Source organism: Alnus glutinosa, chromosome 5, assembly GCF_958979055.1.
Source record: "Alnus glutinosa chromosome 5, dhAlnGlut1.1, whole genome shotgun sequence".
NCBI classification, from domain to species: Eukaryota; Viridiplantae; Streptophyta; class Magnoliopsida; order Fagales; family Betulaceae; genus Alnus; species Alnus glutinosa.
Window position 1 is genome coordinate 5,100,513 of NC_084890.1, and position 25,554 is coordinate 5,126,066.

At 35.4% G+C, this 25,554-nt stretch overlaps 3 protein-coding genes across 4 annotated transcripts; 1 reads left to right on the top strand and 2 right to left on the bottom strand.

Annotated features, from left to right (window-relative positions):
* Positions 1 to 1,993: 1,993 nt before the first annotated feature.
* On the bottom strand, positions 1,994 to 3,088 carry LOC133868499 (uncharacterized). Its single transcript, XM_062305407.1, has one exon. The coding sequence runs from the start codon at positions 3,001 to 3,003 to the stop codon at positions 2,164 to 2,166; it is 840 nt and encodes a 279-aa protein (XP_062161391.1). The 5' UTR covers positions 3,004 to 3,088; the 3' UTR covers positions 1,994 to 2,163.
* Positions 3,089 to 5,902: 2,814 nt separating this feature from the next.
* Positions 5,903 to 8,733, bottom strand: LOC133867705 (DAG protein, chloroplastic-like). The gene is made up of 5 exons (XM_062304469.1): positions 8,327 to 8,733; positions 6,969 to 7,066; positions 6,808 to 6,873; positions 6,516 to 6,692; positions 5,903 to 6,216 (listed from the first exon to the last, which is right to left on the bottom strand). The coding sequence occupies exons 1-4, from the start codon at positions 8,689 to 8,691 to the stop codon at positions 6,517 to 6,519; spliced, it is 705 nt and encodes a 234-aa protein (XP_062160453.1). The 5' UTR covers positions 8,692 to 8,733; the 3' UTR covers positions 5,903 to 6,216; position 6,516.
* A 13,599-nt stretch (positions 8,734 to 22,332) lies between these two features.
* LOC133869350 (transcription factor bHLH112-like) lies at positions 22,333 to 25,495 on the top strand. 2 transcript variants are annotated; one of them, XM_062306326.1, is made up of 7 exons: positions 22,333 to 22,854; positions 23,184 to 23,817; positions 23,987 to 24,097; positions 24,231 to 24,296; positions 24,410 to 24,469; positions 24,592 to 24,645; positions 24,740 to 25,495. In XM_062306326.1, exons 1-7 carry the CDS (start codon positions 22,508 to 22,510, stop codon positions 24,890 to 24,892), a joined length of 1,425 nt encoding a protein of 474 aa, XP_062162310.1. In that variant the 5' UTR covers positions 22,333 to 22,507; the 3' UTR covers positions 24,893 to 25,495. The 2 variants fall into 2 exon arrangements, with proteins under 2 accessions (XP_062162310.1, XP_062162309.1); XM_062306325.1 differs by having other exon boundaries at positions 22,338 to 22,854; positions 24,410 to 24,475.
* Positions 25,496 to 25,554: the final 59 nt, after the last annotated feature.

The window sequence follows — 25,554 nt, forward strand, 5'->3', positions numbered from 1 at the left end:
ATAAGATCAACTAAAAAATTGAAATAATCATACAAAATATTTGAAGATTTTTTTTAGAATAACATATTTTATTTTCTGTACAAGAATCTTACTTTGTCTCTAAGTTTACAGTTATGTTTTGTATTTTATTTATTTTTTTTTTCTCCAAGTATTTTCTTTGAAAAATATTCAAACTTTGCCTATATAAAGGCATGTATGTATTATTTTGGAATCAAGTTTGAAGTATCAATTAAATTTTAAGTTTTTCAAAATTATTTCTCTGTTTACTTATTTTGGGCAATTAGGGATTTTCTCTTCCAAATTTATTATTTTCTCTCTTCCTGAATTCCTTTTTTTTTTTTTTTTTTTTTTTTATCTTCAATTCATAACTTCTGCTGCTATATTACTCTATTAGAACAATCTTAATTATGTCCCGCGTCACAAGCCCAATAAGGATTTCTCACATATGTTCCAAATACAATTATGTCTGTTTACACAGTTTTCGAACAGCGACATGTCGATCGTAAGGTTACTTTTCTAACAGTGGGGGCCTGAAGAAGATTGTTAAGCCGTTGGACTGAGAATCTGCAAAACAGAAAAAGACTCGCCGGGGGTTGGCCGGCAACGCCTCCTCCGATGGTTAAGTCAGTCGTCGTTTTAGTGAAGAAGAATGATAATTAATGCAACTGAAAAATTAGGTGTTACCCATTTATGATTTCTATTTATACCACATTCTTTTTGTGAGCTCGCACGTGTGATTTTCACAATACCGACGAGAACTAACTTAACTTTGATCTGACACAATCAGCGGTCATTTATTGTGTTTTGACCATTAACATGATGAGCCGGCCTGAACAGCAGCGCATGGCGCCGTTGTTCCCTCTGTATTCAGTCCTGATTGGACTGGCTGATCTCATTTTAATAAATGGCTAAAGATCTTCATAAATGAGGGGATCTTCCCTTTTGAAGATATGCTGAATACTTAACTGGTCGTCCGAGTGTCCGAGCATTACTCACTTGGATGCTCGACATTGCCACTTCTTTTAAAGAAGTCTTTTGTTACGATGATTTCTTTTGATTGATAGGCCTGTCCCGCGTTGCCTCATTTATGGTACTGGTTTACTCTCAAAGTCCAATCCAATAATCCAAAGTATAATCACCCAACATGGTCTATTCTCAAGGCCCAATCCAATAACCCAAAGTATAATTACCCAACAATGTCAAATTTTTTATTTTCTTTAAAATAAAAATTATAAAAAGAAAAAAAAAATTAAGTTGAAGAGCGATAGAAGTAGCCCGCTGCCCCTTTATTGGTTCACCTCCACACTTTCACCCCTGTAGGGGGGGGGGGGGGGGGGGGGGCGTGGGTGGAGATCCTCCCTCATAGAAGTGGTGCGGTGATACGTGGGCAGAGAACCACCCTCATTGGGGGGGGGGGTTGGGTTGGATTTTCACCACTATTAAAGGGGCCAATCGTCTTTGTGAGGGTGGAGAATCACTCTTGTTCCTTTGTGGGAGTAGTTCGAAACCGCCCCTACAAAGGTAGGGGACAAGGAGTGGCTCCAACCCCACCTCATCTATGGGGCGAAAGGGTATAGATCCACCTTACAAAAGCTCTGTACGGTTGACCCTAATTTTACTGTTCCTTTTGTTCGGTTTTTTATTTATTTATTTATTTTTCTTCCTTTCTTTTATTGTTTGTTACAACTTGCATACGTGACATGATGTCATGTCATGATTATTGATATTCGCAGCAAATTCTTGTTGGGTATACATAAAAAAATGTCAATCGGCCCTTTTGTCAAATTTGTCACTCTAACAAAACTTAATTTTCTATAGTCATAAGAGCGCTAATAGCATATATCTTATAGGCCATTCCATATTCTAAATATAAGAATTTTTCTTTTAAAAAAAAGAGTCATAAAAAATCACCCATATCATTTTTCTTATATTTCTCATAACAACACTAGAAGTAGATACCTAATCATCTTCATAAATTTAGGGAACAAAATAATGAATTTGTGAGGCAAAATAATGAGGCTTATTGAGGTTTCATCAAGAACTAAACATACTTATGAGTTTACAAATTAGAATCTCAGAATTATTTGAAAAGATAAAATAAATACAAGCGACCCCCAAATGTTCCTTAAAATTTGCAAATCTAGCATGAATATTAATTAATCCTCATTCATATTCAACCTGCCTGTAAAGGGGTCCATAATTTGGATCACCATAGGGATATGAACTTCCAAAGAGATAATCTGCAGTGCTGCTGCTGCTTCTTCCTTCATCATCACAACATTCTTGGCCATCACTGCATCTCCTTTTCTCCCGAGACAAGCAAGGCCAATACCCAAATAAGCTTTCACAAAGGTCCATGGCTTCCAACCCATACCCGCTTGGAGGATAGGGCACCGGCTTGTCATATTCATAAGGCTCCGGCTCCGGCTCCGGCTCCTCTTTGTAGCTCTCATGGCCTACTTGCTGTTGCTGCTCTTCTTCACTAATTCCATTGCTGGGTTTTGCTGCTTTTCCAACATCAGTTTCCTCTTTCCCACTAGGCAATGCGAGAGACCCGAGAGCATTTGGATCCGCCGGCGTAGATCGAGGATAGCAGATTTCATCTGAAGGTGGAAGGGGCTTGCCATAGGTTTGAGCAGGATCATAGCCACCGCCATAAGGGGTTGGATCATAATCTTCAAATTCAGGCACATAAGACTCCACAGTAGAGTAAGATATCAGAAATTGAGTCGCAGCAGGATTCTGGGTGAACTCCAGAAACCTTGGCTGGCTGAAAGTGTAGGAGGAGTACGCCATTGATGAATAACTCTGTGGACTGTAAGAACCATAGTAAGGGACTGCGTTATACTCAAAGAATTGGTGGATGTTGGAGTCATAGCTAGAATAAGGCATTGAGACATGAGCTGGAGCTGGAGCTGAATCATAGCTGCCACCATAAGGGTTTTGATCGTACTGATCAACAAGATCATGATCCTCGAAATAGCTGGAGCTGTAGTAGGCCATTATCGATTTCAATCAAACTCTGATAATTTCTGCAGCAGCTAACTTGTGCATGATTCAAAGTTAGCAGAAAAAAGCAAGCCCTTGGAGAAAAGTAGGACATGATGATAAGTCCTTATCCTCTTTACCAAAAAAAAAAAAATTTAATAATAATAAAAAAAAATAATAAAATAAAAGCAGACTTTTCTGCATACATGCATATGCATCATAATCCTTATGTGGTTACCTGTCCATCGAATCCGGCCATACAATTCTTATCTAATATGCGAAGCCTAGTCGAGAAAAAAAAAAAAAAATCGTCTAAAATTATTGTGAAAAAATTAATTAAATAATTAAATTTATCAATTTTTATTTATATAAATTTTTACGATAAATGATTATTTAATATAAAATCAAAACAAAAACAATTCTTTCAAACCTTAATTTTATAATTTATCCTTTATTTCAGTTACTCACAATTTATCCTTATGTAAGTTAAATATTCCTCATATAAGCCCAACTTTTAAGGTAAAATAAGTCTACTTGTACAGAAAATATTAAAATATTAATTCAATAATTACAATTTTTTATTTTTTTATCTAGTTTAAACTTTTTAAATAAGGGGTACGTAACCTAATAATTTTGTTGTGAGGTGAATAAAAAATTACCATATAAGAATTTGTTGCAATGTGACGACCACAACAGTCAACAGATATTTACAGCTTTGCCTTTACTCTTTACTGTAAAGTGTAAAGGAGTGGGCAAACATTTCAAAGTCACATTGATTGAAGACGTTTTACTTTTGCGAGCACTAGATCGGTAGATCCCACAATGGGATCGAGATGTGACTGGAAAAGAATCCCAGAAATTTCGCTTAATAAGATTAACCTTTTTCCATAAATTGCTTAAGAAGGTGGCTAAGCTATTTGGACAATCTAAGTCGGTGCAGATGCAAAATGTAAGGAACATAATAATACCTTTTGTTTACCCAAATTAAAAAAAGAGAGAATATGCTTATTTTGCCTCACAGAGAAAGGACCTCCTTCCTTCTCTTTTAAGCATATTTGGGATTTAATAGACTCTGTTGTCACCTAGATACCAAATACCTATAGGGCCAGTGGTCCCATTCACATAGATAATCAGCTTGTTAGAGAGAATCTCCACGGTCTTTCTTTAGAGTTAGGGTGGACAATTCGAATTTGCGTGTTGAACTGAAATCCTATTAAGATATGAATATAATATTATAAATGTCAATTGTAAACCGATTGATTTAATTAAACGGGTAAAACATTTTAATCTTAATCTGTTAATTTTGTGTTGGGTTCACAAATAGTTCATCGTAACCACGATAGACTAATCATGAATCCAACCCGATATTCCACAAAATGGATTTAATTAATTAACATAGGGGATCCAAAGCTGGCCAGTTCCATGCTGCAAATGATACCAGGACTCGAAGATACAGCTAAGTTTGCAAGCTTCGAGTGAAATAAAAGCAGATGACTGCTAGAATTAGGGATGTAAATAAACTAGTCCGTTCGACAAACCGCTTGATACTCGCTCGGTTTAGCCCGATCTGAACTTGATACTGTAAAAACTTGATCGTTACTGTAAAAACTCACTCGATTAGTAAGTGATACATACTTGACTCGCTCGACAAAACTCGATAAGAGCTCGCGAGCTCAGCTCGTTTAAAGCTCGACCGGACCGCTCGCTCGACCCGTTAGCTTGTTCATATCTTACATATATATTAGTAAATAGTAAATATTGTATTACATATTAATTGTAATACTTTGATAACAATATTTAGTATGTTAAATTAACATATTAAGTTATTAATAGTTATTATATAACAATATTAAATAGTTAGCATATATATATATATATATATATATATATATATATATATATATATATATATATATATTACATCACACATGGTTAACAATAGTTATATATTATACTTATATTATAATTACTTAGTTATATAGAATATATTAGACTTACTATTTGTTCACATTATACATATACCATAGTTTATGCTCTCTAGTTATATATAATAATATATTGTTAATTTATTACTTATAAACTATAGTTAGGTACTTTATTTTATAATATGCCTTATATAGTTACATAATATATACTTATATTATCAATAATTGCATAGAGGTTGTTCATAAATTTGGGCTTGAATTCTACTTTGACCATTCATTGAAAAATTTAATAGCCTATCTCGAGCTCAAGTTGAGCCGAGCTTGTCGAGTAACCCGACTCGGCTCGAATGTCATTTTCAATGAATTCAAGCTTGAGCTCGAACTCGCCCGAGTTTTAAACGAGTCAAACTTGAACATGTAATTTATAGCTCGACTCAAATTTGAGCTCGACTATTTAGGCTCGACTTATAAACGAACCAGTCTTAAAATTTTCAAACTTGACTCAACTCGGCTCAATTACATCCCTAGCCTGAACAAAGGAATCAGTATTGATTCAAGACTTCAGGCAATCTCAATTCTTCAGGGATTTTTGAACAATCAATTCAAGTAATCTAAAAGATGCATCTTATTTTTTATGTTCAAAACGCTTTAGTTTCATCTACAAAACGTTGGATATACAATAATCATGTCTTTGGGCTCAGCAGGTAATCAGAGCACTCTGGAAACAATATAGAAGGACCTCATCTCCATTAAATGTCCGAAATTACCCAAGAAGATTTCAAAAAATACACCCTGCAAGAATGGATCTTCACCAAATTTGCTGGCGAGTCTTGGCTAAGTTTTTAAAGGATGAGTTGAGACCCAAACATAAGAGACGTCAAAGCTACGCTTGACAATAAATCACTGAACTAGCAAAGTGTGACACCACATATGCACGTTGTTGTCAAGTAGAAAATTAATGATACTACACAAAGGATTACTTATGCTGCTGATAAGATAGAAGACAGGGCAAGAAAATTGATATGTGAAAACAATTCCAATCGCATACATATAAGTTCATCAATTCAAAATCCCCTTTATGTACTATACTCATATATCAGACCTACATACTCCTCTAGATGAAACTGCTTAGTTGATCTGACAAGAGATACATCAACAGTGCACCCCACTGGACTTCATTCATAAGCAGGTTTCTCTGACCTCATGCTAAATTATCCATGCCAGTATTGTTCACAGAAACATGTTGAAGAATGATACAGTGCAACTCCCATCAGACTAAGAACTAGATCAAACATGAAAAAACCTGCAATAGAAATAGCATCAAACAAAACAAGTTACAAACTGATAATAAAGATAGGCATTTCTAAACTTACAAGTGGAAGAAAACCTATAAATACAATTCCGTGCAATAACCAATATTACATGTGAGGAGAGCATCAAAATCAAGTACATAAATAAAGTTCTATACAGGAAAAATTTTTACAGGCAAGTAAAATCTGATAGCTCATTCAGCAGTAAGAAATCCAAATTTGAGAGAGAGAGAGAGAGAGAGAGTACTGAATGTTGAAAGAAAGGCATAGTATGGCACGAAAATCCCACTACCTCAATCAGAGGCTGAGTCTGAAGTAGTTGCCTCTTGTCTGGGTCTTCTCTTATCAGGAGGGGGGCCATCCCTCCGTCTCTCGTACCTTCTACTTTCATATTTTGATCCACTACGTTGTTTTGGTTGATAAGTAGGGTACTTGCAGGGAATTATCTCTCCATTGATGTACTTATCCCCTAAAGAAGAAGAAACATAAGTGAATAAAAGATTATAGAAATTATCACGACATAATTAGGATATGTAGGTGTACAACAAACTATTTCTCAATCAAAGATCAGTCATATCAGTCACCTCCATAGTCTTTATTTTTGACGTCTATGTATGAGTCTGGCAATACCCAGAGAACCCCAGGCAATCCTACAACAATGCACTTGAAGATGTATTAGAATGAAGAATGCAAATAAAGAAACCCATAAAGTTTAACAAGAGAAGTGCTTGACATTGCTATCTACCCTTGAATTTCTCAGATGTTTCTTCATCAACTGTGCACTGGAATCCAGTGTAGGTGGTGGTACTGAAAGCGTACATATTCTTCTTTGCTTCTTCCATGCTGACACGTGAAAACAATGCAATATTAATGAAACAATAGTAGAAAAGATGGCAACTATATAGCTACAGGTTCAAAACCACCAACAATAACAGAACATAATTATTTACAGAAGTCCCATTAGAGTTGTGCATCTCAATGTTATGATGGGATAATCTTAAACTAGAGGGAAAATAATATCATAATTGTCATAACATGAAATGGGAAACCAATGAACCACATAATTAGAACATTTCTCTAAATGAGGCATTGCATGATTAGCAATTTAAGATATCTTTCTTCCTTAGGAAAACCCAAATTGATGGGATTTTAGGTTTAGGAAAGCAACTATGATAATTGGAAAACGATTTTTTATTTTTATTTTTATGATGAGGAATCCTTTCAAAGCAGGGTCACTTCGTATAGGTACTTTGTTGGATAAACCCCGGAGCCGTACAAAACAATTTTTTTTTTACAAGTCTAAGTGCAAAACGATTACAATTTAAGTCTGTGTAGGATTGCAGAGAATTAGATTACATTTGGAATTCTAAACTTGGGAACCCAAAGATGTAGCATCCACCAATTAATGTCATGGGCAATATTGAAATACTTAGATTTCTTGCATTAGCAAAGGGCCTTCAAATAACTTCAAACGCCCTATTTCTGCTGAACCAAGCATCACTAAGGCGAAACATGTGCTCATTTGATGATGCTTTTTAGAACTGCCTTTTGCTTTTTAACAAAAAACAAAAAAAAATTAAAAGCATCAACAAACATCTCAATACACAAAGGCCTCAAAACTACTTCAATTTTTATGTCACATCAGAACCAAAAAACAAAAAAGCCATTCTAAAAAGCAATAGCAAACTAGCCCTATTCACTAAACCCATGTTGATTTCCCAAACCCATCAATTTCCAAGATAATGCTACCAAGACCCCAATAGAAATTATTAAAAAAAAGAGAGAACAACATACCTCTCCACATTACAAACTAGAAAATTCATTTCCGAGCCATAAATTACCTTCAAAATCATCACTTGCAAATAAAATCCAGTTCTTTACCCAACCATTCATCATTGTAGTAACATCTTTCCCCCTAAAATTACATACCGAATGTAACTTCTACTTATATATTACATTTTAGTCACATAGAAAGAGCACCCATCTGTTACCACGAACACATCCGAACCTAACCTCAACTCAACTCATAAAGCTCCGTTTTCTCAGCAACCTAACACAGAAACACAAAAGAAACAACAAAAACAACAACAAAAGCGAACAGACCTGCCCAGCACAGTGGCGAGAGTGTTGAGGTAAGTGTCAATCATCTGTTCCCTGGTGGGCGCAGGGTCCTTGGGGAACTCCATCACGATCAGCCAGTGGTTGTAGTCGCAACCCGGGAGCATGATGGTTTCCCTGGGCTCGCCACTGCTACTACCACTGCTTCTCTTGGCCGAGTACTCCCCATCAACGGCTGCTGCTCGAACGAACGGCCGAGATTTGGCGACGGCGGCGGGGTTCAAGTGCGGGCTAGTGTAGCGGAAGCGGAGACAATACGTGGGAGTGAGAGTGATAGCGGGTGCGGAGGGTTTGGGGAGAGAGATAGGGGTTAGGGGTTTAGAGACGAGAGAGAGACTAACCATTGCCATTGGAGGATTGAGAGAAATGGGAAATAAAAGATTGCCGTGTGGGGGATAAGAGGGAGATTGGGGGGTAGGAGATTTTTATTGATCGAAACGACATCGTTTTGTGAGCAGCCCATTTTGTAAGGGTTTTAACATTTGCTTGCCCAATGGGCCAAGGTTTCATTTTTTGGTGGGTGTGTTTGAAGGGGTTGAAGGGGTTGAGTTAGGCAGGAAAAAATTTCTTTGAGTCCATGCCATTGTATTGGGGCAGAATATTTGTGGTCCAATCCGAGTTGGGCTCAATTGGGTTAAGTTTATGAAGTGCATATGACTGACGAATCCCAAATGCTCCACAGTTTATCCTTTCTTTCGGCATAACTATTCTGCGTGTTAGCTCTTACTTATTTAGGAAAAGTATGAATTCATACGTGAATGGAGATTACTGTTAAAGTATTAAGGTTATGTTTAATACGTAGAATGACTATTTCATTAAAAAAATGACTTTAGAATAATCATTTTCATTACCCATGAGGGAATGACTATTCCTTAGATGCGTACATCAAATGAGGAACAATCATTCTCTCATGGGCAATGATGATTATTCAAAGTGTTAGATGCTTATCATATATTTTAACACCAAAGTTTTTTTTTTTTTTTTTTACATATCCACACAAGAGGGGGAATGATGGATTCAAACTAGTAATCTCCGCTTTATGAAGCGTGGACCCCAGCCATGAAATAAACACCAAAGTTATTTTATTTCACTTTCTTCAATTCCTTTTTTTTTTTTTTTTTTTTTTTTTATTTGAAGCACACTTTCTTCAATTCCTAATAAAAGCTATTTATTTTTCTAATAGAATAAGCATTCCGTGTACCAAACGTAACCTAAATGATTAAATTCACCGTCTCTTACAAGCTTAAATTTTTTAAATAAGTGGTAGTTTAATAAATAATAATAAAAAATGCCCCCCCACTATGAATTAATTGTCAAATAGTCATCCTCACCCGCTGCCCCTAATTTCTTCTCATTGATGACTTTGAACACATGGAAAACTCGTCGAATCTTCGTGAAAGAAGTAAGTCTAAGTTATCAAGACTATGATACCTTCATGTATTATATATATTGATCAATATAAATTAACTTAATTACAAGATTAGGTTCATGTTACGTCACCTAAACTATCAAATCAAATTCAACAAAATCAAGAAAAAGGCCAAACTAGTTATGTCAACGAGAGTTAGTTTAATTAGTCTCTTATGAGAAAAGGAGGGTTCTTGATCAATTCCCATATAAAAAAATAATAATAATAACCGGATCTCTTACTCTATTATAATAATTTGACCAAATCTTAATATTTTATCATAGTTCAACAAGAACATGTTTATTATAGTGGAAATGCAGAGAATATAGAAGAAGATCAAACGCTAGAGAACAGGAACATAAGCCAACCAACCCTTGTACACATGTGTTCTACGCGTCTCTTTTCAAACATCTATTTAATTTCTTGAGACACAGTGTTTGGAAATTTCCAAGCTTGAGGGGAATTAAATACTGATTTTTTTATTTTTTCCAGTTAACGCCGGCCAACAAACTTGACAAGATTTACAAACCAAAAGCTTGATCAGATTTATTATCAACTAAACCTTTGTTGCAGGAGCAGTTTAACCTTCCTTTGTGAGACATTTGGAATTTAGTATTACTTGGACGAAAGCAATATTGACCTTATAGGATCAGGCCAGGGTTGTCTCGCATATATATTGTTTGACTTAAACTGGTATAACATATGTGACAGGATTATCTAATCGTGTTTGCCATTCTTAATTGTCTCCGAACTAGGATATATAATACAAAAGCTGTTACATGTGATGCTCCTTGATATTTGTTTTGTGTTTGTTTGTATTATCATGCATCTAGGGCAAGTTACTTAACTATCCCAACTTGTTCAACAAAAGTGCATGATGCATGCGTATGTATCCCAATGAAGTTGGCGTGGAGGGTATATAGGGCATTTTTATGAAGATACTCAAAACTTGAGATCAATCCAATTAGTGTAATTACCATATATCAAGTTGTGACATAATATTATATGTTCAAAGGATCTGTTAAATGATTCACACTATAACCTAATCTGGAAGGCCTCAAATTTAGAGCGGTTAATTTTTTACATGACTCGTGAACTCAACACGAAATTAATAGGTTAGGGTTGTGAGGTTACGTTTGACTCATTTAGGCTAGTACCAGTTGACATATATAGTATTATATTTATGTTTAACACTACAAAAAAAAAGGTATTTATGGACGGTTTTTTTTCTAGACGGTATCTAAAACCGTCTAGAAAATAAAATTTGCAGACGGTTTTTTTGAAACCGTCTAGAAAAAATTTATTATGGACGGTTAATCAAACCGTCTATAAAATTCCAGACGGTTTTATAAAAACCGTCTATAAATTTATAGACAGTTTTTTTCAAAACCATCGGTAAATGTTTTTTCCAGACGGTTTAGTTAAAACCGTCTGGAATTTTATGGACGGTTTTTAACAAACTGCCTGGAAATTTTTTTTCTCACGCCATGTCATCAATCCGCGTGATGCCCCCCTTATTTCACCACATCCCTCCGATTTTTTTCTCATCCAAAATTAGAACCATCTATCTCTGTAATAATTAAAACCATCGATCTCTCTCTCTCTCTTTCTCTAGCTCTCTCGTTCTTCTTCTTCTTTCCCCAAAACTCTTTTCTCCCCAAAACTCTTTTCTCTCTCTCGTCTCTCTGATCCTTCTTACTATCTTTTGATCTTATTTTGTTGTTTGCTTCTTCTTCTTCTTCTTTTTTTTTTTTTTTTTTTTTTTTTTTTTTTTTTTTTTTTTTTTCCACAGGATGATTGACCACTCATCCCCACCTGCCCGGCCGCATGACTCACCGCCACCACCTGGGGAGATCGGGTGACTTAGAGAAGTAGAGATCGAGATCGAGAGAGGGAGGAGATCCGGCGACGGAGGAGGCCTCCTTTTTAGTGATTTCTGGTCCTTTTTTATGGTGATTTTTGCTCATTTTTGGTCCTTTTTGTTGGTCACCGGAGTTGGTGATTTTTAGTCCTTTTTGTCGGTGACGGAGATGATGGGTTGAGGTCTCGCCAGGGAGTCCGGATTTTAATTTTGGGTTGGATTTCATTTGGGGAGGAAGGGGAAGATTTTACCGGCCCTTTAAGAAGCTTCTGGCGAGGGAGAAAAAAAAAATAAAAGAAGTTTCCGGCAAGGGCAGAAACAGAGCATGCCGGTGATGGGGAAACAAAAAAAACGAGAGAAATTGTGGATATTAATTAATGATATTAATATATAAAACAAAAAGAAATAAATCAAAACAGGAAGAAAAAAAATGAAGTCCGGCCGGTTTTGGAAAACATTTAAAATTGATTCTAGATGGTTTTTCTGCATTTCTGGACGGTTTAAAACCGTCAAGAATTTGCTTTTTCTTTTCTTTTTTTCGTGTTTCGACACGATTGAAACCCGACACGCGACATTTAAAACTAACAATGTTTGACACGGTCCACGAACCTAAAACGAAATTAGCATGCCACTTAACTCAGGTTGAGAAGTCTAATCCGTTTAATTAAATGGGTCAAATAAAAGTTAACACATATAATTTTATACCCATATCTCGAAACGATTTGAAACTGACATATAAACACATGTTGTTGCCCCTAACGTCAATGGCATACCTCACATGGTCACTACAATACTGTGGCAATTAGAGAGAGAGAGAGAGAGAGAGAGAGAGAGACAGAGAGAGGATGTTCAATGAGTATGAATAATTTCTTTCTTCAGCAATAATGACAGTGTAGAAAAGAGGTAGAAAGAGTAGGTCGTCCAACCCATCTCTCACCTCCATTTTACCATCATGAAACCCGAAACAAATACTAATTAACTTATATAACTTCCTCTTTTCAGGAAAAAAAAAAAAAAAAACTTATATTATATAACTTCCTCAGTCCATGACTTTTCAAAGTCCTTTGATCAATTAGAATTAAATTGACCCACCTGAAAAATTGTCCTTCAATGAGGTAATAACAATGTCATTTTTTTGCAAAAAAAAATAATAAAAAAATTAAATCATGCAATAGGACCCGTCACCTAGGGTTTTCCATTCAGTGTCACCGACAGTTAAGAAACTGCTAAGATAGATGCTATGCAAGGACATTTATAGAAGGTTTTCGGCGGAGCAGACTCTAAGTAAATTCATGCATCCCTCGTATTTTTTCGCTTTTATTGTTTGTTTGGTTGCAAAAAAGAAAAAAAAAAAGAAAAAAAAGAAAGAACAGAAACGAAAAGAGAAGGATGAGAGAGGCGCAAGAGGGGAGCTTCAGGGTTGTGTAACTTGTGTGCAACGAAGCTTGACGTGTCGCCAGCCATCACACCTCATGGTGGTCGTGGGACGCAGTTTAACCTTCGGGCGTTATATATGGTGTGGGGTGTTTTATATATATATATTCACAAATTTAGTGGCATTTGAGTTAAACACCAGTAAAAATTTGAAAATATTTTTTCTTGGCGTTTGGATTAAACTCCAGTAAATTCTAAAATTTTTTTAAATTTTTTATGACATTTAATTTAAGCTAACAAAACCCAATCCCTGACAAGCGAAATAACGACAATTCTGGTACGCCAGAAAATAAACGCCAAATTTTTTTTTCTTGGCATTTATACACTGATTTCTAGCGTTTAAAAAATGCTAGAAAGCTCTATATTTTTTGTAGTGAGATCGGTGCGATAAGAGTTGTTCTATGTGAGAATTGAAGTGGGCCTTACTTGCTCGAACATCTATTTGAACAATCCGAATAGGCGAAACCTAATTTGCCCGATAACTTGACCAACTAGATAAGACCTGCCCCATACTAGCTATCTCATCGATCAGGATCCATAAGCGAGACTAGGGTATAGTTGACAAAACAAATAACAAAATCAAAAACTTGAAGCCAAAAATACCAATGACCACAAAAAAGTATACAAGATGGCAGGCCTCTAAATTTAGAGAAAGAATCAAAAGAAACAAAAATTTCAAAAGGGTTTATATAAGACAAATTAAAGAAAATCCAAGAGTTTCTTGCTAATTAATTACAGATCACCAAGATAATTATAGTCTAAAGAATGAAAGATACGTGTGAATTGAAGGTTATGAGACATGGAATGACCCATATTTCAATCAATGTCTTAAACATATATATCTTCTAAGAATTTGAAGGGTTTAGAAACGTGGGGCCAGTAAGTGATGACTAAAAGAATGTTTTCATCAACGCGAGTCAATTATCATGTCAACTCCACCACGGAGAAGACTAATTTGGTGACATTGCACGAGTCCACAAAGCCAATGATTAATGACATGTCACCCTTTGGAATTTTTGTAGCTCGATCTCTTTTGAGTGAATTTGCTGAGAAAATGGAAGAAAAAAAAAATCAACTTAATTGCAGAAGTCAATTTTGAGAGAAATATCAGTAGAGGAAACAAAACCTAATTTCATTTAATAAACGGGGAGAGAGAATGAGAAGATGTTAGGTATGGACTACAATTAGGGTTAGAAGGAGTTGTAGAGACCTAGCTAGACATTAATAATTGCTGTTAAATGATAGAGTCTGAGGTAGGACGGCAAGAAAAAAGCATCCAATTAACAAGCTAATTTATAGGTTTAATTTCTCTGTAATCATTTTCTCATTGAGCATGTCAATCCACACATGAGTAAAATATGCTAATTACAGCTAGCTAGGGTCAGCTTAAATAGTAATTAAGTCGTTTGATTAATATTACGAGATCGGCCGTTTGAATTTTTATTTAATTGATACATGATTCTTGCAAGCAAAATCATTATTTAGGGTTTACATTCCATAAAAATGGATCACAAAATAACTTTGTTTTGAAGGAATTTCACATTATAGCGGAATGTCACCAATCCATTTGGTCATCTTCCCGTTAAAATAAGCTCCCATTGTAAACTTACTAAAGCGGCCCGTTTTAGGCTCGTTGGGATTTCAATTTAGACGAGGACTCAAGAACGTACTCCAGTGCTTTATGATTTTTTAAAGTGTTTTCAAATATTTTAAACTAGATATTATAAATTTTTTATAAATTGAAGTGACAATCTATTTGACACTTATGATCATGTCAGCCACTAAACAATTAAATTTGATTGTACTTAACGTGACAGTGACACATAAATAACCACAATATTAGTTTGTAAAAAAATTGTAGTATTCCAATTAAACATTTTCCAAAAACAAAATCATATTATTGATCTTCATCAATATTCAACATGTAATTTGTGGAACAAAATCAATAAAACATTCTTTACATCTAATTACTTGGATAATAAACTTGATTATACATAAGTGATCATCAAGGAAACCTAAAATCTTATGATTGGTGGTAACTCTGAATCGAACTAACAATTTCCCTACTCTTTACACAATTGTGAAGGGGGGTTGACATTCTTCCCCAGATACGGATAAGTATTAGCATCTTGCATAGATATGCTACGTACTATTAATCAATTTGATACGTGTTGAAATTATGATATTTGAATTTGAAAATAACATCAAATCAAATATCACATTTCAAGTCATCCGGCGGGGACTTTCTTATGTCGGAGCTGTATATATTGACTCTTACATTCTTACTCGCAAATTCGTATGAACCATTAGACCATCCAATATTAGATCTATCTCTAATTAAAGAGGAATCTTCTTCTTCAAAAAAGAAAATGATGAGGCATCCTATTTTTCTCATCTTTTATTTTAAACAGTGATATTTCGTATATGAAATTAAGATCACTGTATCCTATTTTATTGATTTCTCTCTACCTAATAAAAAACTAAATTTTCTCTTATCTCTCCGTAATTTTTCATTTTGTGAGGCTCATTCTCCAAAATAAAGAAAGAATAAAAAAAATTCAAGAGTTATTCTCCAAAAGTGTTAGAATATTTTAGAATATTCTCTATATTAGCTAATATAGGTATATTTATTAAGTTTTCTTGTAATTAAGACCATCATTATTCCCTTCCTTATTTAAGTTTTCTTGTTCATCACTCACTCACTCACTCTTTAATCGTTTTATGACTATCACTCATTATAATGCAATTTCATTTTGTTTCAATAATCAAGATGTAGCCCTAATTAACAGTCATCACGCGTGGGTCTTAAACTCTCTCTTTGTTTTTGCTCTATTTTTTTTTTTAAGACATTCTATTATATATTTCCACATAAAGAAAGTATATATATATATGTAGAGTGCCTTTCATCTTTAAAAAAATAAAAAAAGTATGCGTAGCTTTTAAAATTGAAAGAAAATTTTAAAAAATTCATTGTGTGGACGCTCTTAGTTTCTTTAACCATATCACCAGCCATCACGACAAATGAAAAATGATTTTCCTCCCTTTGATGAATATTTCGAGGAAAAAGCACGTACACCTACCCGAAACATACCGTTCTTTAATTCCTCACCAATCACTTTCATTTTATATATTATATATATATATATATATATATATATATATATATACTTTGTATGGCTAGCAAAATCATAAGAAAATAGTGGGCGGCTCTCTTATGGTGCACGTTTTACTGAGTTTGGGGTTGACTAAGATACCATTTGCTCGCACGCCGGATTCACACAAACACAACTTACCGTCCAATTGCACATGGTCAACCCACGGCCACAAACGCTTTTTCTTTCCGAAATAAACTTGAAGTTGTGGGTCACCTGCACGTGTTTTCTTCTGTCCAGACTGCCACGTGATCCCGTCGTACTTTCCCTGCCCCGCTCACTGTTGTTACTCTCTTTACTCTTTAGTGTCGAGCCCCTGTCCAAACCCTAACTGGGTGTCTCCATTTTGTCATCTTGCACACCTCACTATTGCCTAAGAATGACGTCAACAAACGTATAGTTGTACGTAACTATATACACGCTGTACCCTCTACGTATAGTAGCATAAATCGTGTAATTACATGATAATCTCTCATGCAGTTCTAAATACTCATTTACTACCTTCCTTTCTGTTAATATAATGCTTTCTAAACGTATTTTGTAGGCAGATACAGGCGGGTTTGAAGTTTGAACCCAAAATGATCTGATGTTACTCGCTGTTATTGTCGCGAAAGCGAACATTATAGGCAGACGCAGGTGGGGTTTGTGACAAAATATTTGTTTACCATATATATATATATATATTATATATTAAGCTAAGCTTAATTAAAGGATTATTTTGGGATCAATATCAATAAAGCGGGTCGCTGTGGAGATCGGGTACGGCAATCTAAAGGTAAAACGTTTTCATCTACTCGATCCAGATTGATGTGTATATTTAACATAATGACGTTCTTGAACAACTCTTGGGTTATGGTAAGGAGTCATAAGACATGACATGGGGCGTGGGCATGAGGGTCCAGAGCGGTCACTTTTGTCAAGAAGGAACATTCTGGCAGCAAAAGATGACAAGAAGAAAATCCAAGGGGTGGATATGACCTAATCTCCCTTTTTTCCGTCGTCGCTAGAGAGAAAGCGACCACTTAATTGGGTGTCTTAGCTCCAAATAGTAAGAGGGTCAGTCGGTCTTTTTAGTTAGGTAACCACTATATATAAACTCGATCAGTCACTAATTAATTACCCAAGCGCACACACACACATATATATATATATATACACGACACCGATAGTGCTGTTTTTCCTCTCAAAATTGCAGATCTCCATTGATTTGGGCATCCGTATGGTCGACAAATTAATAGACCACTAATCCATGCCGGGAGCAAAAGATAATTAATAAGATATTTGTGGTTTTTATTTAAAAAGATTGATCTAAGGGTTAGTATTGTAAATTAGCGAAATAAAAATTTAGTTTATATAACTTGGGGAACAAAAAGATCTTCATGATGGGCTTAATTTGATGTTACATACTTTAATTTAGAAAAGATATTCCGAGACAGTGAATGACAAAGCATAATTCATTATGCAGGGAGCAAAAGATATTGCAGATAGAATTATGTTCGGTAAAATAAGAATTATGTTGAAAGATACCATTTGAAAATTTCAATAACGTACTAGTACTCCAAATATTGCAGGTAAATATACACAGTATAAGATTGGGAAAAATACTATTTTGATGGGATTAAAATTTATTTTATGATCTAAATTTTATTTTATTATATTTAACAGATTATATGGTAAAATTTGTTTTATTGCATTTACCGGATTATATGGTGTTAACTTATTTAAAAAAATTAAATAACGCGATAATTTATTCATCATGCAGCAATATTATTAGATTTGAAAAATTTAATCAAAACAATGAAATAATTTTTTTTTTTTATTATTATTATAGTTGTAATGAAGAAGATTTTTGAGAAATAAGAAATTTGAATTCAAGTCTTAGCTAAAGACCTTGACTGTGTTGATAAAAACATAAATTGGTCCCCTTCAGTATTATTGAGTCGTTGAATTTAGAGGATGTAATAAAAATCCAAAGTAGACGGTAAAAATTTTCTTCCCTTTTTTTTGTTTTTTTCTCCTTTTTTATTTTTGGCTTTTTTTGAGGTAGGGGGGGTGGTTTTAAATTCCAAAAGCAGGTTGTCCATTCAAAGGGAAGGTTGAATCTTAGCCCTCCACGTCAGCATCTGGCCCACTAGTTCATGGACGGCTGAGGATGCAAGTAGAAGATGCGTACGTCTCTGCTACGCCAAATGATTTGCATAAAGAACATGTCACACACGCCCTTTGACTCTTTGCGCAGCTATGGGGGTCCAACGTGCCTCCCACGCGCGCGTGCTGTGTGGGTCCTACGTTGACTCATCTCTTTCAACATTGGTCAGAAAGCATGACGTTTGTGCCCTCTCACTAAAGCATTGGCGGTTTGAAAGTTAATTAATTAAACCCGAATAATGAAGCTCAATAATATTATTATTATTTATTTGATGTGGTTGATTGGTTGTTGGGTTGAAGAAGAAATTGTTTTAATTAAGTATATTAATTTAGTTTTTGGTAATAACTATATCGGAAATAGACAGGCAAGCTGGGTGGCAGATTCAAAGGATGGAGCATAGAATTGTGTGGATTTAGGTCTAGCTTGACAATCTGTTGCTTCGATGGCTTATGTTTTCAACGTAAAACTTTTATGGCAAAGTCAAGTTGATTGTCAATGTATACAGTGGCGGGTCGAGCACGATAATCATTATTAATAGCTGTAGATCGGCCGTCCAAATATCAAGAAGAAGAAGATGAACTAAAAAGCAGTTTGTATAAAAACGACTATTAGACCTTTTTTAATTATATTTAAATTTTTTTTTTCTTACAAAATCATGATCAAAACAGATAAACTTGCTAATTTGAAGTGCAACTGTTTAGTAAGTCAAATAATTTTAAAACAAAAGAAACAACAATAACTAAAAAATTATCTTATAATACAAATAGTAGAACAACCTATTCATTAAAAAATAAAAAATAAAAGAGGAAGTCCACCAAATATATAGCTTTCTTTTTTCATTTTCAAAGAAAAATATAGGAAAAAATATACTTTACATCCCAGAGTATTATTACTTTTCTACTTTTACTTTCAAAATTTAAAAAGTGACATTCAAACCTCACAAACTATTTAATCTTGAATTTCACGCTCTTCATTAATTTTTTGTCTTTTAAAACAAAAGTTACATCACGTACGCTGCACGTGAAATTTTCGCCCCAAAATGCTGTTGGGTAGGAAGTAAAATATATATATATATATATATATATATATATATATATATATATATATATATATATATATATATATATATATATATCTCCTAAACATTGTGAGGGTGCTAATGCCAACTCGATTTTACACCTAATAAAAAAATTAAAAATAACCAAAAAAAGATTGAAAACTACGAAAAAAAAAAAGAATAAAAAACTTTCTTTTAAAAATGAAGGTGGCATAGAGCCTCCCCTCTCCACCACGGTGGCTGAAAAAAAAATCCATGAGGTTGAAAAACACAAGTCGACTTTGGGCAATTGGAGTATTAGAGTCAACTGAGCTTTGTAATATATATATATATATATATAAAAGAGAAAAAAAAAAAGAGTCGTTTTCCTTGCATTTTCGGGGAAGCCAGTAATTCTTGGATCTAACCTAACTTGACTTTGACTTTGCAAATACAGAAGTCAAACTGAAATATACATTTTTTGCTAGGGTACGTACTATTACTTCCAAAGTCTATTGATCCTCGATAGCATAATTAAGTGAGAAAATTGTTGAATTCATTGGAGTTTTGTAGACCTAACCTACTGTTTACTTAGACGTTATACTCAACTTGAAGGGCCCAGCTGTATTTGACAGGCAATAAGTGTTTTTTTTTTTTTTTTTTTCCTTAAAAGTAATTATTTATTGAAATCTCAACAAGGAAAAAACAATCCAAGAGCAACTCCTCAAAAACAAAAGGGACTAAATAAAAGTTTGAGGAAGTCTACACAAGCAAGTGCCTACAAGGAAGAAAACATAGGCAATTAAGCATAATCTCGGAGACAATTAATGTACCCGAAAACTCTATTTCTCCTCTGAAATAATCTAAAATCTCTCTCGTCCCAAAGAACATACACTGTTTCATGTACAGTTACACATATATAAGATAGTATACAAGCAAGCGCCTACGTACAAATCAAACATGGACAATATTGAGAGATATTTTGCACATAAAGAGAGGAAGTCAACTAATTTTGTGGTCCGTCGCCATAAGCATCGACGAATTATATATATTGGTTATAAAAATTTGGAATATTCACAATGGATTTGTAGAAAAATTAGGCAGCAAATCGTCAAGTCAACTGTGCTATATATTGGACTAGCCCCCACCTATTGGCATGTTGTTATCGATCATCTTCATTTTTCCCCCAACCTCTTCGGCTTGGAAAATATACATCGACGTCGAATCTATTTGTTGCTCTTACAATATAAATAGAAATAGGGATGTGTTTATATATACATATATATCACACATTTATTGATACAATACGTTTTAAAGTCGTGATGATCATGAACTTATCAGAACTTCACAGTTTAGTGTGCTTCTGCGAGAGTAATACCAAGATGAGTGACCTCTTAAAAAGTTTGGTTCGGAAGAGTTAGAAGCAGACAATATTGTTTCTTTGGGAGTAGGTCGTTATAAATAGTATTAGAGTCATTGTCCAGTTTGAGATGGGGGAGCATGCACAAGCCCATGAGGATTACCAGTAGGCATTTGTTAGGACGCCAAGAATGTAGTGATCCCATGAGAGTTGCCAGTGGGAACGCTGGGTCCCAAGAGGTGGTGATAGTAATATCCCACATCGTCTGGGTATAAAAATGAGGATGTGCTTATATGTATATTTGCACTGTTCTTGACACAACGCGTTTTAAAGCCGTGATGATAATGACCCTATCAGAATTTCACAATTAAGTGTGCTTTTGCGAGAATAATACGTGCACTCCTTGAAAGTCTAATCCAATAGAGTTAAAAATGGACAATATTTTGTCGTTAGAAATGGGTCATTGCACTTCAAGGTCCAGAGCTTTAAGAATAATAAGACGTATGAGTGAAGCACTTTCTTTCCTCTTTGCTTCTTTTCTTTATTCCATTCATTCACCTTTGAAAGAAGTAAAAAGCAAAAAAAAAAAAAAAAAAGAATTAATTTGGGACCCCTATTTTCACAACAGCTAATACGCATTCCAAACCAGAAAATCTACAAACTGGATGGCCGGTTTGACCACCCTCGATATATAGAATAGGGGGTGGTTCGGCCACCCCCAAAAGCTAGAGGTAGTTTTACTGCCCCCAAAGGTGGAATAATGGGGTGAGCGACTTATCTTATAGTCTGTAGGGGTGATTCAACCGCTCTTGAAATAAAAGAGAGGGTAGCTAAATTACCATCCTCACATGTGAAACTCTAACCAATGCTCTTTAAAATTTATTATCTTATGTCCACATTTTTCTTAACAAAATTATTTTGAAAGAAAAATTCGAATTACTAACCTTCACTTTATAAAACATGACCTCCAGCCAATTGAACTACTCCATTATGATAAGCTCCTTCCTATCGATGTGCCGAGCCTCTAGTTCCATATATTTGTGTTTGGCCACATCCACATTAGTTATTTTTTTGGGTGGGATCCCAATATCATTTGAAGTGAAGAGCACGCGCCTCTATCCCCGCGTTGAGGCGTCACCCGATCAGAATATAGAAACGTAACCTACTACATACCCTCCTACAATCATACATTTGGACCATCAAAGTACCAAATGGTCCTAAATATTCAGATTTATCCAAGCCTTTACATTATAATAATCAACAAAGAATTCCATCCGTTTGATTACCGAAAAGAAGGTGAGTTTATTCGTCCAGAACCATGACGTGTCAGTCAGATGAAACACCATCATCATCATACCATATCCCTTTATTTATAAGGAACACAAAAAAAAAAATTAAAAAAAAAATAAAATAAAAAGTATTATACTAAGAAAAAAAAAAAAAAAAGTACTATGAAAGAGAAAGAAAAACAAAGTATTAAAAAAAAATAAAGCCAAAAAGAAAAGAGAATTCGATTCAAAATGCTTTCTCTCATTTGTCCAATCATCTCATCGAAATGTCAACCGGATTCCGGTAATTAAATCTCCACGGTCCGTACCCATCCAACCGTTTCATATATAAATCGCACCCCCACAAAAGAGTTTTGATATATATGCTTAACCAAGACATAGACTCAGAGAGAGAGAGCTAGAGACACACAGAATTAAAACATATCAACGTTTGACGACTTAGCTAGCACAGAGTACTAAGTTGTTTTTTTCCAGGCCATGGCAGAGGAATTTCAGACCGGTGTTTGCGGAGGGAACTGGTGGCTGAGTACATCGAGAAGCCCGTTCGCCGGGAGCACATCGCCGTGTTCCGTGGCACTTAACGACACGGGGGGCTATGCGTGGTCGGATATGGTGGACATGAAGGGAAGGTCGACGGCATGTGAGGAGACTAACTCAGTTTCTGATCGTAACTCCATGGTTTTCCAAGATGCGCAAAAGCCTCAGCAGGCAGATTCTGCCAGTACTGGAAGCAGTAGCATCTTGATTGATTCCACCTTGCAAATGATGGGTTTCGGTTTTTCATCACCGTCAACAACATCATCGGATTGGAACCAAGCTTTGCTGTAAGTTTGGTGCTTTGCTAGCTTAACCACTCATAGGCTGCGCGCGTATCGCAAGCTGTCAAATGATGCATATGATGTTTGATTTTGAATATAAAATTTCTGTCATGGTTAATCCAAATCCTAGAAGATCTTACAGTCTAAAGTTTCCACTAAGGAATAAAAAGTGGAGTACTTGTTAACCTTTTCATTTGAAAGAAGTCAATAGGATCAACTGAGCTTTTGATTATCTAGGAAAAAAAAAATACAAATGATCGATCAGAAGTTTGTGGGAGCTAGCTAGAGAAATTAATTCTATGCCAATCATATTCTTTTATCTTATCTTTTTGCAGCCGGGGTAGTGGGAGAGCTGAGAGCAATTATAATTCCATGATGCACGAAGACATGAATTCAAGGTTGAATTACCAACAAGAAAGAGGGCTAGATTCTTCTCAAATCCAAAAGAATTGGAGCCCCAAGAATTTCTCCAGTGGAGGTGATCAAGATTTATCCATCACTGCAGCTTTGAAGTCTATAAATCAGGATTTTTCTTTGGACACAGTCAGTAGCTCCGGCAATTGTACAGTGACTTGCCAGGGATTATCCGCCGGCTTTCCGGTGGGTTCAACTCCATATGGGTACCCTTCAACAGTCTTACAAAGTTTATTTGATCATCCTGACTCTCAACCGCAGCAATCTCTATTCAACAATCAGTCCATGAACTATTCTTCCACCGCTAATTATGGGACGAACACTAATATTGATCAATTATTGCCTTCTTGGCCTAAGTTCTCTCCCTCTATGTCAAAGCAGCAGCAGCAGCCGCCGCCTTGGGGATTGCACTTCTCCAACAAAACACCCTTTTGGAATGCTTCCACGGCTGCTCTAAGTGACAATGCTCGAGCAGGAATTTTTCCTTCATCGCAACCACAATATCTTCTGCCAACATTTGAAGAGAAACCCAAGTGCTCCAACCTCCCCACAAAGGTAAATATCAAGTGATCCAGCAATGCTATTTAGATACAACTAGCGATGCGTTTAGATCATCACTTGTAACAGATTTTCACCGGCAGATCATCTCAAATTGTATGAAGTCATACAACAGTTTAATAGAAACTAGGGTTTCGGCACTAATTTTTGTATATCGGAATTTCAGCCCAACATTGATGATGTTCAAGACTCGGTCTCTGTGGTGAAGAAAAGTAACAGTGAACCTGTATTCAAAAGGCCTAGAATTGAAACTCCATCACCGTTACCAACTTTTAAGGTACGATATATATATTCGATCAAACTTTTAGGAGCTTTATCTTTGTATTTATTATTATTCGTATATGTTTTTCTTTGTTTATTTTCGTTCTTTAAAGAAATTGTTGAGAGCATATAGCGTTTTCTGTCTCCAGGTCCGGAAAGAGAAGCTAGGGGACCGAATAACTGCACTCCAGCAATTGGTTTCACCTTTCGGAAAGGTGAATTTTTGGATTTTTCCTCTACTGCTTCTTGAAAGAGTACAATCAGAAAGACATCTTTACTTTTATGAAACAAATGAAAGCTCGCCTTGATTCATATTCTTCTTTTTCAGACTGATACAGCCTCCGTTCTCCACGAAGCTATTGAATACATCAAGTTCCTCCATGAGCAAGTCAGTGTATGTTCCATTATCTTCTTAATTCCTCCTTAAGAAGTAAACATATAAGGAACCCTAGTGGATGAAAACGTGTCATCTTAACTCTTTCTAATATATGTTTGTGTTTGTAATTTCAGGTTTTAACTAATCCATATATGAAAAATGGAACTACCCCAATTCAACACCAGCAGGTACAAAACTTTTTCATCCATGTTTTTCATGATTATCACCATTTTTAACTTTTCATTTCTTGGTTAAACATTCATTCATTTATATATGTTGCAGGGTTCCGACAAACATCAGCAGGACACGGAAGGCGCAAAACAAGATCTAAGAAGCCGAGGACTCTGTTTGGCTCCGATTGCAAGCACATATCCTGTCGCTAACGAGACCACAGCTGATTTTTGGACGCCAACATTTGGAGGAACATTCAGGTAGGGAAGAGAGTGAGGCCAAATATGGTGTTCTACATATATACCAAAACAAATAGTATATAGTATGAACAACTTGAGCCAAGTTAGAAATGATAATTTAAATTTAGAAATTAAGAAAGAAAGAAAATTGGGAAACGTAGAAGCTACAAGTGCTGTGCTGTACCAGTGATGAGGAAAAGCAAAAAGGGAGAAAAGGAGAAAGAGAAAATAAAGGGAAGTGACCCTTCAAAGACGGACGACAGGCAGTGCTGGGCCAGCTGCAAGCAGAATGATGTGTAGGGTAGCAAATGATTAGAGGCCTCTGGAAGAGAGAATACAGGTGTACGTTGTAGTAATTACCCAAGTATTAAATATAGTTAGATCGATGATCAGGTGGGTTTGGAGCAGGAACAGCTGCTAAATTCAGCGGAAGTTGACACTAGTTTAGAGATAATTTGCTGGTGTTGTTGTTGTTGATAGCTGAATTTAGCAGGAAGGGGGCTTAAAGGGCCTTTTGTTCCTGTTGTTGTATGTCTACTAAAGCTGGCATGGCACCACCTTTTATTTATGTTAATGAAAACAGGAAAAAAAAAAGAGGAGAAGAAATAAAGGAGATTATTGTATTGAATTCGTATTCAAGAATAGGAGTGAGTGGAGCTCGTTTGATTGGGGTTTTTTATTTTTTAT

Coding starts and splice junctions, on each gene's coding strand:
- LOC133868499 (XM_062305407.1), bottom strand. CDS start 3,003: ATGGCCTACTACAGCTCCAGCTATTTCGAGGATCATGATCTTGTTGAT.
- LOC133867705 (XM_062304469.1), bottom strand. CDS start 8,691: ATGGCAATGGTTAGTCTCTCTCTCGTCTCTAAACCCCTAACCCCTATC. Junction 7,067..8,326: donor CTCGCCACTGTGCTGGGCAG/GTCTGTTCGCTT, acceptor TTCACGTGTCAG/CATGGAAGAAGCAAAGAAGA. Junction 6,874..6,968: donor AACATCTGAGAAATTCAAGG/GTAGATAGCAAT, acceptor GCATTGTTGTAG/GATTGCCTGGGGTTCTCTGG.
- LOC133869350 (XM_062306325.1), top strand. CDS start 22,508: ATGGCAGAGGAATTTCAGACCGGTGTTTGCGGAGGGAACTGGTGGCTG. Junction 23,818..23,986: donor GCTCCAACCTCCCCACAAAG/GTAAATATCAAG, acceptor TCGGAATTTCAG/CCCAACATTGATGATGTTCA. Junction 24,297..24,409: donor TGGTTTCACCTTTCGGAAAG/GTGAATTTTTGG, acceptor CTTCTTTTTCAG/ACTGATACAGCCTCCGTTCT.